The following is a 17,377-nucleotide window of genomic DNA, read 5'->3' as shown; positions in this document are numbered from 1 at the left end:
GGCGTAGTGAACTGTCGTTACCGCCTGGCATAGTGAACTGTCTTTTTAAGGAAGGATTACACTTACTACTTCTCTAATCAGTCTGTGTGCTTGGTTTAGCAATCAATGCTACTTTAATTAGCTAATCATTACAAATTTGGCCGAAAAATAAAAAAAATCCTAAGACTTGTCAGTGCAGTTGAATCTGTGTCTCTATGCCAGGGGTTCTTAAACTTTTTCAGCCTGGGACGCAAATGAGAAATTCTGTGTTTTCCTGGGACCCAAGTTTAGGAAAACATGCAACTATGCGTAAATATCGGAACATTTCATTGCCTTTATGCCTAAAAAAAATAGGCAATATAGACAAAAACAAATAACAATGAAATACCCATAAATATATTTTCATGTTTATTTTTCCCCATTAAAAACACTCTTACATACCTGTCTAGGTTCAAATTGTTGCTGTTAAAATACAATAAATAACTTCAGTCTGAACTGGAATAAACGGATTGATCACATCACACAGATGTATAACAGAACACACACACACACACACAGGCTTTTTGATCGTGCAACCCTAAGTAACAGTACAGATTTTTTTTAAATGATCTGGTCTACTGTACATCTTACTATATACATTATTGTTGATAGAAAGTCTAGGTTGGAACTGTTGCTCTTAAAATACATATTTTTTATTCTGAACTGGAATAAACTTATTGATCGTGTCTGGTTGAAGTTTTCAACAAGCAGGTCTATTCTGGGCTCTGCTTTAGACAGTGCAACACTGAGGTCATGCTCAGCAATGACACTGTTTCCGTACTTCAGAACCCTGACTTGCATAGGTATGGTGGTGTCAAACTGGATCAGAACATCTACTGCTTTCTCAGTCAGGCAGGAGACCGCTTCCTGCTTCAGATGAACAACCCAGAAATGTCTGAGTGTTTGTCTCAAAAAGCATCTTGCTTCAATCAGTTTATTCCAGTTCAGAATACATATTAATACCTGTAACAGCAACAGTTCCAACCTAGTTGTTTTCAACAATAATTTATACAGTAAAATGTACAGTAGGCCTGATCATTTTTCATCTTCATCTGTACTGTTTCTTATGGTTGCACTACCATCAGTAGCTAGTTGGCTTGCTTTGGCTAACGTTAGTTATTACCGTTAGCTGTGTAACGTTGCAAGGCTAGGGGATTGTTTGAAAGAGAAACACATCTACTACTATGATATATAGTGCTCCCTTATTTCTGCTTATCATCACCTGTTATAAAATGACAACAATGCCTTGCTAGTTGATTGACTTTTCCTCTTTCGAAGCAGTGTTTCCTGAAGCATTCTGCCCTGTTCTGAAATAACTCCCTGGGTTTACCGTCATGTTGTGCCTGGATGTTTGGTCAGGACGTGTCATTTTATTCATTTGTTCATTTTTAGAGACACCTTACTAAGCACTTCCCCACACAAAACACTGTGGGCGCTCCTCGTTATTGCTCAAAGTTTGTATGAAGAGACAAAAAGTCATCGCTGTATTTGCGTTTCATGACGGTTGAGCTCAGTCAGACCTTGTGGCTGTCATGAGTCCATTTCATGACAGCGGTGAGTGATGGCGACTGGAGTAACACGTCGGTGGCTTGAACCACAGCGCTGCAGCGTGTGGGTCGCTCAGTGATCTTCAAGAAAACTGCAGAAATGAAATATTTATACATTTACGTCGCGACTAACAGGTGGGTCGTGACCCATACTTTAATTAAGAAACTCTGCTCTATGCTAACCTGAAAGAAACTGTCTGTGTTGTAGAATGGTTATAAAATGATGACTTGGGTCTATTTGTTTTTGAGGTGTCGGCCTAGACACAGGAAGTGATTGAATCAACACCAGCCTCGATTGCACCACCAGGCAGGAGGAGGAAATGGGTGTCGTCTGAAAACTCAATGATTATCGCCTCTGGGAAAATGTGCTTTGTTTTATCTTGTTTTTCATTGGCATCGTTACTTGACAAATAATACATGACGGACTGTCAGCATTTTTTAACTCTAAAGGCATTGCAATATAGTTCCATAATGTTATAGTTATTAAGTAATAATTTCAGAGTGATGACTCAACCGCTTGTGATTTGGAAATGCCAAAAGGTGTGTTTTCTCAACTCTGACTCAGCATTTCTCCTTTGAGAGTGAATTTCTAGTCTGGGACTGAGGACAGTTGGAGATGAGAGAGGGCCTAAAGATTGTGACTTGAGACAATGTAGAATCAATTCCTTTGGTTGATTTAATCAACTTATTGGATATTTGAATCATGTGCCTTGGGGTTCATCCTGCGACCAACTCCCTGCAGACACTTTTGTCTCTAAAAGACTTGTCTCTTTGATCTAAGATGACAAATTGGAGGCATTTCAACATAATGTTATCAGAATCCCAATAATGTGCTGCTAGACTTTCTCTATGTTCAAATGCCTCCAATTTGTCATTTTAATGTTATCAGAATCTCAATAATATGCTGCTAGTATTTAACGTGACACAAGGCTCGTGTTCAGTTGAAGCTGCTTTGTGCTTTGGCCTCTCCACTCTTCTGGTTTGCCTGCCTTTGGTACTTACAACTACCGTTACATTAATGATGCTTGATTACAAATTTGATAATAATAATGTGATATTAACAACATGTTCAGCCAAGATTCAGCCTGTTTGCTCTGTTCATCAAAAGGTCCCAAAAGAGCAGCTGTTGATTGCTCTTGGCTTCTCTCATAAGTGGCCCCAGAGGTCCCTATAAGAGCCTGTAGGTTACTCTCCATTGCCTGCTCAAATATCAGCTGTACAGGGAGGGATCCGTCTCTTTATCCCCTCTATGGACTCTGCGGATCCCAGTGTGCTCCCTGAGCCGTGACTCCTGATCTCTGATTACCCCGCCCCACTCACCTGTACCCCAGGTTACCTGACCAGAGGTCAAGGTTCAAAGGATGGAGGTCCCGAGACCTGATAAAGAACAGAGCTCTCTGGAGTCCTACCCTTCAGCTCAGAAGCTTGACCCCACCTTCTCAATGTCCCAGAGAGGGTCAACTGTTCTTTATTCATGTTCGTCTCGATATGAGCTACTCCTTCTAGTCACACCTTTCTCTCTTCGTCTCCATTCCGCCCCTCGTGTCGTCTCCATTCCGCCCCTCGTGGTTCTAGAACACGTCCAATGCTTCACAAGTATGACTAACTAGAATCCCTGACTAAATAGCCATCCTGATTCTGTGTCTGTGTTGAAGGTTACTGCTAGAGGGACTGTGAAGATGTCATTCACCACCGCTGTCCATCTCCTGGCACTGGTGGCAATATGTGACCAGGTTAAATCTCAGCGCATCAACTTCTACAATGTCAAACCTCCTGTGGAAGGTGCGTTTCTGCTTACTGGTTGAAATGATGTAATTTCTTGAACAATGACGTCAACTACCTGAAGTAACATTTATATCCATCAAAAGAGAAGTTTGAACAGGAGGAATTTGAGTGAAAACATCTCTTTACAGCCACTCCATTCCCTAAGAGCTTCAAGTGCTTCACCTGTGAGAGAGCTGCGGACAACTACACCTGCAACCGCTGGGCTGAGGACAAGTGGTGTCCACCGAGTGAGTTCCTTCTGTTGTTACACATAGATACTGTCAGATATTATACATGTCTTTATTGTTTCTCATTGGCATTACTGATGGGGCTAACCAGTACTTAATAACCATTGTTGTTGTTGCTGTTACACTATTATAATAGCTTATGATTATGCAGTTATAGGCAATGCACGACAGAACCAGCTAACCAGTTGAGTAGTGTATATTTACTGGTCATCCTTTCCTCAGATAGCCAGTTCTGTATGACAGTGCACCACTTCACCAGTCACGGCAAGACCAAGTTTGTAACCAAGAAGTGTGCTGCTCGTGAGGAGTGTCATACGTCTGGCTGTCGACACCACAGAGACACGGGTCACACTGTAAGTTCATACACCTAAACCCCCCCCACACACACAGTAAATCACCTAAACCCCTCCACACACAGTAAATAACCTAAACCCCTCCACACACAGTAAATAACCTAAACCCCTCCACACACAGTAAATAACCTAAACCCCCCCCCCCCCCCACACACACAGTAAATCACCTAAACCCCTCCACACACAGTAAATAACCTAAACCCCTCCACACACAGTAAATAACCTAAACCCCTCCACACACAGTAAATCACCTAAACCCCTCCACACACAGTAAATCACCTAAACCCCTCCACACACAGTAAATCACCTAAACCCCTCCACACACAGTAAATCACCTAAACCCCTCCACACACACACACAGTAAATCACCTAAACCCCTCCACACACAGTAAATCACCTAAACCCCTCCACACACACAGTAAATCACCTAAACCCCTCCACACACACAGTAAATCACCTAACCCCCCCCCCCACACACACAGTAAATCACCTAAACCCCTCCACACACACAGTAAATCACCTAACCCCCCCCCCCCCACACACACACACAGTAAATCACCTAAACCCCTCCACACACAGTAAATCACCTAAACCCCTCCACACACACAGTGAATCACCTAAACCCCTCCCCCCACACACACAGTAAATCACCTAAACCCCTCCACACACACAGTAAATCACCTAAAACCCCCCCACACACACACAGTAAATCACCTAAACCCCCCCAACACACACAGTAAATCACCTAAACCCCCCCCACACACACAGTAAATCACCTAAACCCCTCCACACACACAGTAAATCACCTAAACCCCTCCCCCCCACACACACAGTGAATCACCTAAACCCCCCCCACACACACACAGTAAATCACCTAAACCCCTCCACACACACAGTAAATCACCTAAACCCCCCCACACACACACAGTAAATCACCTAAACCCCCCCCCACACACAGTGAAAATCACCTAAACCCCTCCACACACACAGTAAATCACCTAAACCCCTCCACAAACACAGTAAATCACCTAAACCCCTCCACACACACAGTAAATCACCTAAACCCCCCCCCACACACACACAGTAAATCACCTAAACCCCTCCACACACAGTAAATCACCTAAACCCCCCCACACACACAGTAAATCACCTAAACCCCCCACACACACAGTAAATCACCTAAACCCCCACACACACACAGTAAATCACCTAAACCCCCACACACACACAGTAAATCACCTAAACCCCCCCCCCCACACACAGTAAATCACCTAAACCCCTCCACACACACACACAGTAAATCACCTAAACCCCTCCACACACACACAGTAAATCACCTAACCCCCCCACACACACAGTAAATCACCTAAACCCCCCCACACACACAGTAAATCACCTAAACCCCCCCACACACACAGTAAATCACCTAAACCCCCCCACACACACAGTAAATCACCTAAACCCCTCCACACACACAGTAAATCACCTAACCCCCCCCCCACACACACACAGTAAATCACCTAAACCCCCCCACACACACAGTAAATCACCTAAACCCCTCCACACACACACACACACACACAGTAAATCACCTAAACCCCCCCACACACACAGTAAATCACCTAAACCCCTCCACACACACACAGTAAATCACCTAAACCCCCCCCACACACACAGTAAATCACCTAAACCCCCCCACACACACAGTAAATCACCTAAACCCCCCCCCCCACACACACAGTAAATCACCTAAACCCCCCCCCACACACACACACAGTAAATCACCTAAACCCCCCCCCACACACACACACAGTAAATCACCTAAACCCCCCCCACACACACAGTAAATCACCTAAACCCCTCCCCACACACAGTAAATCACCTAAACCCCCCCCCCTCCACACACAGTAAATCACCTAACCCCCCCCCCCACACACACAGTAAATCACCTAAACCCCTCCACACACACACAATAAATCACCTAAACCCCCCCACACACACAGTAAATCACCTAAACCCCCCCCACACACACAGTAAATCACCTAAACCCCTCCACACACAGTAAATCACCTAACCCCCCCCCCCACACACAGTAAATCACCTAAACCCCCCCACACACACAGTACATCACCTAAACCCCCCCCCCCCACACACAGTAAATCACCTAAACCCCCCACACACACACACACAGTAAATCACCTACCCCCCCCCCCACACACAAAGTAAATCACCTAAACCCCCCCCCCCACACACAGTAAATCACCTAAACACCCCCCCACACACAGTAAATCACCTAAACCCCCCCCACACACAGTAAATCACCTAAACCCCCACACACACAGTAAATCACCTAAACCCCCCCACACACACAGTAAATCACCTAAACCCCTCCACACACACAGTAAATCACCTAAACCCCCCCACACACAGTAAATCACCTAAACCCCCACACACACAGTAAATCACCTAAACCCCCCCACACACACAGTAAATCACCTAAACCCCTCCACACACACAGTAAATCACCTAACCCCCCCCCCACACACACAGTAAATCACATAAAGCCCCCCACACACACAGTAAATCACCTAAACCCCTCCACACACACACAGTAAATCACCTAAACCCCTCCACACACACACAGTAAATCACCTACCCCCCCCCCCCCCACACACACAGTAAATCACCTAAACCCCCCCCACACACACAGTAAATCACCTAAACCCCCCCACACACACAGTAAATCACCTAAACCCCCACACACACACACACAGTAAATCACCTAACCCCCCCCACACACACAGTAAATCACCTAAACCCCCCCCCCACACACACAGTAAATCACCTAAACCCCCCCCCCCACACACACAGTAAATCACCTAAACCCCCCCCCACACACACATAGTAAATCACCTAAACCCCTCCACACACACAGTAAATCACCTAAACCCCCCCCACACACACAGTAAATCACCTAAACCCCTCCACACACACAGTAAATCACCTAAACCCCCCCACACACACAGTAAATCACCTAAACCCCTCCACACACACAGTAAATCACCTAAACCCCTCCACACACACAGTAAATCACCTAAACCCCTCCACACACACAGTAAATCACCTAAACCCCCCCACACACACAGTAAATCACCTAAACCCCTCCACACACACAGTAAATCACCTAACCCCCCCCCCCACACACAGTAAATCACCTAACCCCCCCCACACACACAGTAAATCACCTAAACCCCTCCACACACACACACACACAGTAAATCACCTAAACCCCCCCACACACACAGTAAATCACCTAAACCCGTCCACACACACACAGTAAATCACCTAAACCCCCCCACACACAGTAAATCACCTAAACCCCCCCACACACACAGTAAATCACCTAAACCCCCCCCCCCACACACACACAGTAAATCACCTAAACCCCCCCCACACACACACACAGTAAATCACCTAAACCCCCCCCCCACACACACACAGTAAATCACCTAAACCCCCCCCACACACACAGTAAATCACCTAAACCCCCCCCACACACACAGTAAATCACCTAAACCCCTCCCCACACACAGTAAATCACCTAAACCCCCCCCCCTCCACACACAGTAAATCACCTAAACCCCCCCCCCAAACACACAGTAAATCACCTAAACCCCTCCACACACACACAATAAATCACCTAAACCCCCCCACACACACAGTAAATCACCTAAACCCCCCCCACACACACAGTAAATCACCTAAACCCCTCCACACACACACAGTCAATCACCTAACCCCCCCCCCACACACAGTAAATCACCTAAACCCCCCCACACACACAGTACATCACCTAAACCCCCCCCCCACACACAGTAAATCACCTAAACCCCCCACACACACACACAGTAAATCACCTAACCCCCCCCCCCACACACACAGTAAATCACCTAAACCCCCCTCCCCCCACACACAGTAAATCACCTAAACACCCCCCCCACACACAGTAAATCACCTAAACCCCCCCCCACAAACAGTAAATCACCTAAACCCCCCCACACACACACAGTAAATCACCTAAACCCCCCACACACACAGTAAATCACCTAAACCCCCCCACACACACAGTAAATCACCTAAACCCCTCCACACACACAGTAAATCACCTAAACCCCCCCACACACACAGTAAATCACCTAAACCCCCACACACACAGTAAATCACCTAAACCCCCCCACACACACAGTAAATCACCTAAACCCCTCCACACACACAGTAAATCACCTAACCCCCCCCCCACACACACAGTAAATCACATAAAGCCCCCCACACACACAGTAAATCACCTAAACCCCTCCACACACACACAGTAAATCACCTAAACCCCTCACACACACAGTAAATCACCTAACCCCCCCCCCCCACACACACAGTAAATCACCTAAACCCCCCCCCCCACACACACAGTAAATCACCTAAACCCCTCCACACACACACACACACAGTAAATCACCTAAACCCCCCCACACACACAGTAAATCACCTAAACCCCCACACACACACACACAGTAAATCACCTAAACCCCCCACACACACACACACACAGTAAATCACCTAAACCCCTCCACACACACAGTAAATCACCTAAACCCCTCCCCCCCACACACACAGTGAATCACCTAAACCCCCCCCACACACACACAGTAAATCACCTAAACCCCTCCACACACACAGTAAATCACCTAAACCCCCCCACACACACACAGTAAATCACCTAAACCCCCCCCCACACACAGTGAAAATCACCTAAACCCCTCCACACACACAGTAAATCACCTAAACCCCTCCACAAACACAGTAAATCACCTAAACCCCTCCACACACACAGTAAATCACCTAAACCCCCCCCACACACACACAGTAAATCACCTAAACCCCTCCACACACAGTAAATCACCTAAACCCCCCCACACACACAGTAAATCACCTAAACCCCCCCACACACACAGTAAATCACCTAAACCCCCACACACACACAGTAAATCACCTAAACCCCCACACACACACAGTAAATCACCTAAACCCCCCCCCCACACACAGTAAATCACCTAAACCCCTCCACACACACACACAGTAAATCACCTAAACCCCTCCACACACACACAGTAAATCACCTAACCCCCCCACACACACAGTAAATCACCTAAACCCCCCCACACACACAGTAAATCACCTAAACCCCCCCACACACACAGTAAATCACCTAAACCCCCCCACACACACAGTAAATCACCTAAACCCCTCCACACACACAGTAAATCACCTAACCCCCCCCCCACACACACACAGTAAATCACCTAAACCCCCCCACACACACAGTAAATCACCTAAACCCCTCCACACACACACACACACACACAGTAAATCACCTAAACCCCCCCACACACACAGTAAATCACCTAAACCCCTCCACACACACACAGTAAATCACCTAAACCCCCCCACACACACAGTAAATCACCTAAACCCCCCCCACACACACAGTAAATCACCTAAACCCCCCCCCCCACACACACAGTAAATCACCTAAACCCCCCCCCACACACACACACAGTAAATCACCTAAACCCCCCCCCACACACACACACAGTAAATCACCTAAACCCCCCCCACACACACAGTAAATCACCTAAACCCCTCCCCACACACAGTAAATCACCTAAACCCCCCCCCCTCCACACACAGTAAATCACCTAAACCCCCCCCCCACACACACAGTAAATCACCTAAACCCCTCCACACACACACAATAAATCACCTAAACCCCCCCACACACACAGTAAATCACCTAAACCCCCCCCACACACACAGTAAATCACCTAAACCCCTCCACACACAGTAAATCACCTAAACCCCCACACACACACACAGTCAATCACCTAACCCCCCCCCCCACACACAGTAAATCACCTAAACCCCCCCACACACACAGTACATCACCTAAACCCCCCCCCCCCACACACAGTAAATCACCTAAACCCCCCACACACACACACACAGTAAATCACCTACCCCCCCCCCACACACAAAGTAAATCACCTAAACCCCCCCCCCCACACACAGTAAATCACCTAAACACCCCCCCACACACAGTAAATCACCTAAACCCCCCCCACACACAGTAAATCACCTAAACCCCCCACACACACAGTAAATCACCTAAACCCCCCCACACACACAGTAAATCACCTAAACCCCTCCACACACACAGTAAATCACCTAAACCCCCCCCACACACAGTAAATCACCTAAACCCCCACACACACAGTAAATCACCTAAACCCCCCCACACACACAGTAAATCACCTAAACCCCTCCACACACACAGTAAATCACCTAACCCCCCCCCCACACACACAGTAAATCACATAAAGCCCCCCACACACACAGTAAATCACCTAAACCCCTCCACACACACACAGTAAATCACCTAAACCCCTCCACACACACACAGTAAATCACCTACCCCCCCCCCCCCACACACACAGTAAATCACCTAAACCCCCCCCACACACACAGTAAATCACCTAAACCCCCCCACACACACAGTAAATCACCTAAACCCCCACACACACACACACAGTAAATCACCTAACCCCCCCCACACACACAGTAAATCACCTAAACCCCCCCCCCACACACACAGTAAATCACCTAAACCCCCCCCCCCCACACACACAGTAAATCACCTAAACCCCCCCCCACACACACATAGTAAATCACCTAAACCCCTCCACACACACAGTAAATCACCTAAACCCCCCCCACACACACAGTAAATCACCTAAACCCCTCCACACACACAGTAAATCACCTAAACCCCCCCACACACACAGTAAATCACCTAAACCCCTCCACACACACAGTAAATCACCTAAACCCCTCCACACACACAGTAAATCACCTAAACCCCTCCACACACACAGTAAATCACCTAAACCCCCCCACACACACAGTAAATCACCTAAACCCCTCCACACACACAGTAAATCACCTAACCCCCCCCCCCCACACACAGTAAATCACCTAACCCCCCCCACACACACAGTAAATCACCTAAACCCCTCCACACACACACACACACAGTAAATCACCTAAACCCCCCCACACACACAGTAAATCACCTAAACCCGTCCACACACACACAGTAAATCACCTAAACCCCCCCACACACAGTAAATCACCTAAACCCCCCCACACACACAGTAAATCACCTAAACCCCCCCCCCCCCACACACACAGTAAATCACCTAAACCCCCCCCACACACACACACAGTAAATCACCTAAACCCCCCCCCCCACACACACACAGTAAATCACCTAAACCCCCCCCACACACACAGTAAATCACCTAAACCCCCCCCACACACACAGTAAATCACCTAAACCCCTCCCCACACACAGTAAATCACCTAAACCCCCCCCCCTCCACACACAGTAAATCACCTAAACCCCCCCCCCAAACACACAGTAAATCACCTAAACCCCTCCACACACACACAATAAATCACCTAAACCCCCCCACACACACAGTAAATCACCTAAACCCCCCCCCCACACACAGTAAATCACCTAAACCCCTCCACACACACACAGTCAATCACCTAACCCCCCCCCCCACACACAGTAAATCACCTAAACCCCCCCACACACACAGTACATCACCTAAACCCCCCCCCCACACACAGTAAATCACCTAAACCCCCCACACACACACACAGTAAATCACCTAACCCCCCCCCCCCACACACACAGTAAATCACCTAAACCCCCCCCCCCCCACACACAGTAAATCACCTAAACACCCCCCCCACACACAGTAAATCACCTAAACCCCCCCCCACAAACAGTAAATCACCTAAACCCCCCCCACACACACACAGTAAATCACCTAAACCCCCACACACACAGTAAATCACCTAAACCCCCCCACACACACAGTAAATCACCTAAACCCCTCCACACACACAGTAAATCACCTAAACCCCCCCACACACACAGTAAATCACCTAAACCCCCCACACACACAGTAAATCACCTAAACCCCCCCACACACACAGTAAATCACCTAAACCCCTCCACACACACAGTAAATCACCTAACCCCCCCCCCACACACACAGTAAATCACATAAAGCCCCCCACACACACAGTAAATCACCTAAACCCCTCCACACACACACAGTAAATCACCTAAACCCCTCACACACACAGTAAATCACCTAACCCCCCCCCCCCACACACACAGTAAATCACCTAAACCCCCCCCCCCACACACACAGTAAATCACCTAAACCCCTCCACACACACACACACACAGTAAATCACCTAAACCCCCCCACACACACAGTAAATCACCTAAACCCCCACACACACACACACAGTAAATCACCTAAACCCCCCACACACACACACACACAGTAAATCACCTAAACCCCCCCCCACACACACAGTAAATCACCTAACCCCCCCCCACACACACACACAGTAAATCACCTAAACCCCCCCCCACACACACATAGTAAATCACCTAAACCCCTCCACACACACAGTAAATCACCTAACCCCCCCCCACACACACAGTAAATCACCTAAACCCCTCCACACACACAGTAAATCACCTAAACCCCCCCCACACACACAGTAAATCACCTAAACCCCTCCACACACACAGTAAATCACCTAAACCCCTCCACACACACAGTAAATCACCTAAACCCCTCCACACACACAGTAAATCACCTAAACCCCTCCACACACACACAGTAAATCACCTAAACCCCTCCACACACACACAGTAAATCACCTAAACCCCCCCACACACACAGTAAATCACCTAACCCCCCCACACACACAGTAAATCACCTAAACCCCCCCACACACACAGTAAATCACCTAAACCCCCCACACACACAGTAAATCACCTAAACCCCCCCACACACACAGTAAATCACCTAAACCCCTCCACACACACAGTAAATCACCTAACCCCCCCCCCACACACACACAGTAAATCACCTAAACCCCCCCACACACACAGTAAATCACCTAAACCCCTCCACACACACACACACACACACAGTAAATCACCTAAACCCCCCCACACACACAGTAAATCACCTAAACCCCTCCACACACACACAGTAAATCACCTAAACCCCCCCACACACACAGTAAATCACCTAAACCCCCCCACACACACAGTAAATCGCCTAAACCCCCCCCCCCACACACACAGTAAATCACCTAACCCCCCCCCCACACACACACACAGTAAATCACCTAAACCCCCACACACACACACAGTAAATCACCTAAACCCCCCCCACACACACAGTAAATCACCTAAACCCCTCCCCACACACAGTAAATCACCTAAACCCCCCCCCCTCCACACACAGTAAATCACCTAAACCCCCCCCCCACACACACAGTAAATCACCTAAACCCCTCCACACACACACAATAAATCACCTAAACCCCCCCACACACACAGTAAATCACATAAAGCCCCCCACACACACAGTAAATCACCTAAACCCCTCCACACACAGTAAATCACCTAAACCCCCACACACACACACAGTCAATCACCTAACCCCCCCCCCCACACACAGTAAATCACCTAAACCCCCCCACACACACAGTACATCACCTAAACCCCCCCCCCCCCACACACAGTAAATCACCTAAACCCCCCACACACACACACACAGTAAATCACCTACCCCCCCCCCCCCACACACAAAGTAAATCACCTAAACCCCCCCCCCCCCCACACACAGTAAATCACCTAAACACCCCCCCACACACAGTAAATCACCTAAACCCCCCCACACACACACAGTAAATCACCTAAACCCCCACACACACAGTATATCACCTAAACCCCCCCACACACACAGTAAATCACCTAAACCCCTCCACACACACAGTAAATCACCTAAACCCCCCCACACACAGTAAATCACCTAAACCCCCACACACACAGTAAATCACCTAAACCCACCCACACACACAGTAAATCACCTAAACCCCTCCACACACACAGTAAATCACCTAACCCCCCCCCCCCCACACACAGTAAATCACATAAAGCCCCCCACACACACAGTAAATCACCTAAACCCCTCCACACACACACAGTAAATCACCTAAACCCCTCCACACACACACAGTAAATCACCTAACCCCCCCCCCCACACACACAGTAAATCACCTAAACCCCCCCCACACACACAGTAAATCACCTAAACCCCCCCACACACACAGTAAATCACCTAAACCCCCACACACACACACACAGTAAATCACCTAACCCCCCCACACACACAGTAAATCACCTAAACCCCCCCCCCACACACACAGTAAATCACCTAAACCCCCCCCCCCACACACACAGTAAATCACCTAAACCCCCCCCCACACACACATAGTAAATCACCTAAACCCCTCCACACACACAGTAAATCACCTAAACCCCCCCCACACACACAGTAAATCACCTAAACCCCTCCACACACACAGTAAATCACCTAAACCCCCCCACACACACAGTAAATCACCTAAACCCCTCCACACACACAGTAAATCACCTAAACCCCTCCACACACACAGTAAATCACCTAAACCCCTCCACATACACAGTAAATCACCTAAACCCCCCCACACACACAGTAAATCACCTAAACCCCTCCACACACACAGTAAATCACCTAACCCCCCCCCCCCACACACAGTAAATCACCTAAACCCCCACACACACACACAGTCAATCACCTAACCCCCCCCCCCACACACAGTAAATCACCTAAACCCCCCCACACACACAGTACATCACCTAAACCCCCCCCCCCCCACACACAGTAAATCACCTAAACCCCCCACACACACACACACAGTAAATCACCTACCCCCCCCCCCCCACACACAAAGTAAATCACCTAAACCCCCCCCCCCCCCCACACACAGTAAATCACCTAAACACCCCCCCACACACAGTAAATCACCTAAACCCCCCCACACACACACAGTAAATCACCTAAACCCCCACACACACAGTATATCACCTAAACCCCCCCACACACACAGTAAATCACCTAAACCCCTCCACACACACAGTAAATCACCTAAACCCCCCCACACACAGTAAATCACCTAAACCCCCACACACACAGTAAATCACCTAAACCCACCCACACACACAGTAAATCACCTAAACCCCTCCACACACACAGTAAATCACCTAACCCCCCCCCCCCACACACAGTAAATCACATAAAGCCCCCCACACACACAGTAAATCACCTAAACCCCTCCACACACACACAGTAAATCACCTAAACCCCTCCACACACACACAGTAAATCACCTAACCCCCCCCCCCACACACACAGTAAATCACCTAAACCCCCCCCACACACACAGTAAATCACCTAAACCCCCCCACACACACAGTAAATCACCTAAACCCCCACACACACACACACAGTAAATCACCTAACCCCCCCACACACACAGTAAATCACCTAAACCCCCCCCCCACACACACAGTAAATCACCTAAACCCCCCCCCCCACACACACAGTAAATCACCTAAACCCCCCCCCACACACACATAGTAAATCACCTAAACCCCTCCACACACACAGTAAATCACCTAAACCCCCCCCACACACACAGTAAATCACCTAAACCCCTCCACACACACAGTAAATCACCTAAACCCCCCCACACACACAGTAAATCACCTAAACCCCTCCACACACACAGTAAATCACCTAAACCCCTCCACACACACAGTAAATCACCTAAACCCCTCCACACACACAGTAAATCACCTAAACCCCCCCACACACACAGTAAATCACCTAAACCCCTCCACACACACAGTAAATCACCTAACCCCCCCCCCCCACACACAGTAAATCACCTAAACCCCCCCACACACACAGTAAATCACCTAAACCCCTCCACACACACACACACACAGTAAATCACCTAAACCCCCCCACACACACAGTAAATCACCTAAACCCGTCCACACACACACAGTAAATCACCTAAACCCCCCCACACACAGTAAATCACCTAAACCCCCCCACACACACAGTAAATCACCTAAACCCCCCCCCCCCACACACACAGTAAATCACCTAAACCCCCCCCACACACACACACAGTAAATCACCTAAACCCCCCCCCCCACACACACAGTAAATCACCTAAACCCCCCCCACACACACAGTAAATCACCTAAACCCCTCCCCACACACAGTAAATCACCTAAACCCCCCCCCCTCCACACACAGTAAATCACCTAAACCCCCCCCCCCAAACACACAGTAAATCACCTAAACCCCTCCACACACACACAATAAATCACCTAAACCCCCCCACACACACAGTAAATCACCTAAACCCCCCCCACACACACAGTAAATCACCTAAACCCCTCCACACACAGTAAATCACCTAAACCCCCACACACACACACAGTCAATCACCTAAACCCCCCCCCCACACACAGTAAATCACCTAAACCCCCCCCACACACACAGTACATCACCTAAACCCCCCCCCACACACAGTAAATCACCTAAACCCCCCACACACACACACAGTAAATCACCTAACCCCCCCCCACACACACAGTAAATCACCTAAACCCCCCCCCCCACACACAGTAAATCACCTAAACACCCCCCCCACACACAGTAAATCACCTAAACCCCCCCCCCACACACAGTAAATCACCTAAACCCCCCCACACACACACAGTAAATCACCTAAACCCCCACACACACAGTAAATCACCTAAACCCCCCCACACACACAGTAAATCACCTAAACCCCTCCACACACACAGTAAATCACCTAAACCCCCCCACACACACAGTAAATCACCTAAACCCCCACACACACAGTAAATCACCTAAACCCCCCCACACACACAGTAAATCACCTAAACCCCTCCACACACACAGTAAATCACCTAACCCCCCCCCCCACACACACAGTAAATCACATAAAGCCCCCCACACACACAGTAAATCACCTAAACCCCTCCACACACACACAGTAAATCACCTAAACCCCTCACACACACAGTAAATCACCTAACCCCCCCCCCCACACACACAGTAAATCACCTAAACCCCCCCCACACACACAGTAAATCACCTAAACCCCTCCACACACACACACACACAGTAAATCACCTAAACCCCCCCACACACACAGTAAATCACCTAAACCCCCCCACACACACACACAGTAAATCACCTAAACCCCCCACACACACACACACACAGTAAATCACCTAAACCCCCCCCCCACACACACAGTAAATCACCTAACCCCCCCCCCCCCACACACACAGTAAATC

General features: G+C 48.5%; 1 protein-coding gene across 2 annotated transcripts in view; it reads left to right on the top strand.

Moving 5' to 3' along the window:
* Nucleotides 1-17,377, top strand: part of LOC106595135 (ly6/PLAUR domain-containing protein 6B) — a 62,054-nt gene that overhangs the window by 35,296 nt on the left and 9,381 nt on the right. For both annotated transcript variants that reach the window (XM_045704833.2, XM_045704834.2), the window contains 3 exons: nt 3,221-3,347; nt 3,479-3,577; nt 3,800-3,930. In XM_045704833.2, coding sequence (XP_045560789.2) covers nt 3,245-3,347; nt 3,479-3,577; nt 3,800-3,930 — 333 coding nt within the window. In that variant the 5' untranslated portion in view covers nt 3,221-3,244. The remainder of the gene's footprint in view (nt 1-3,220; nt 3,348-3,478; nt 3,578-3,799; nt 3,931-17,377) is intronic.

This window comes from Salmo salar, chromosome 21 (genome assembly GCF_965601325.2).
Source record: "Salmo salar chromosome 21, fSalSal1, whole genome shotgun sequence".
Classification (NCBI taxonomy): Eukaryota; Metazoa; Chordata; class Actinopteri; order Salmoniformes; family Salmonidae; genus Salmo; species Salmo salar.
This window is presented reverse-complemented; position numbering and strand designations above follow the sequence as displayed.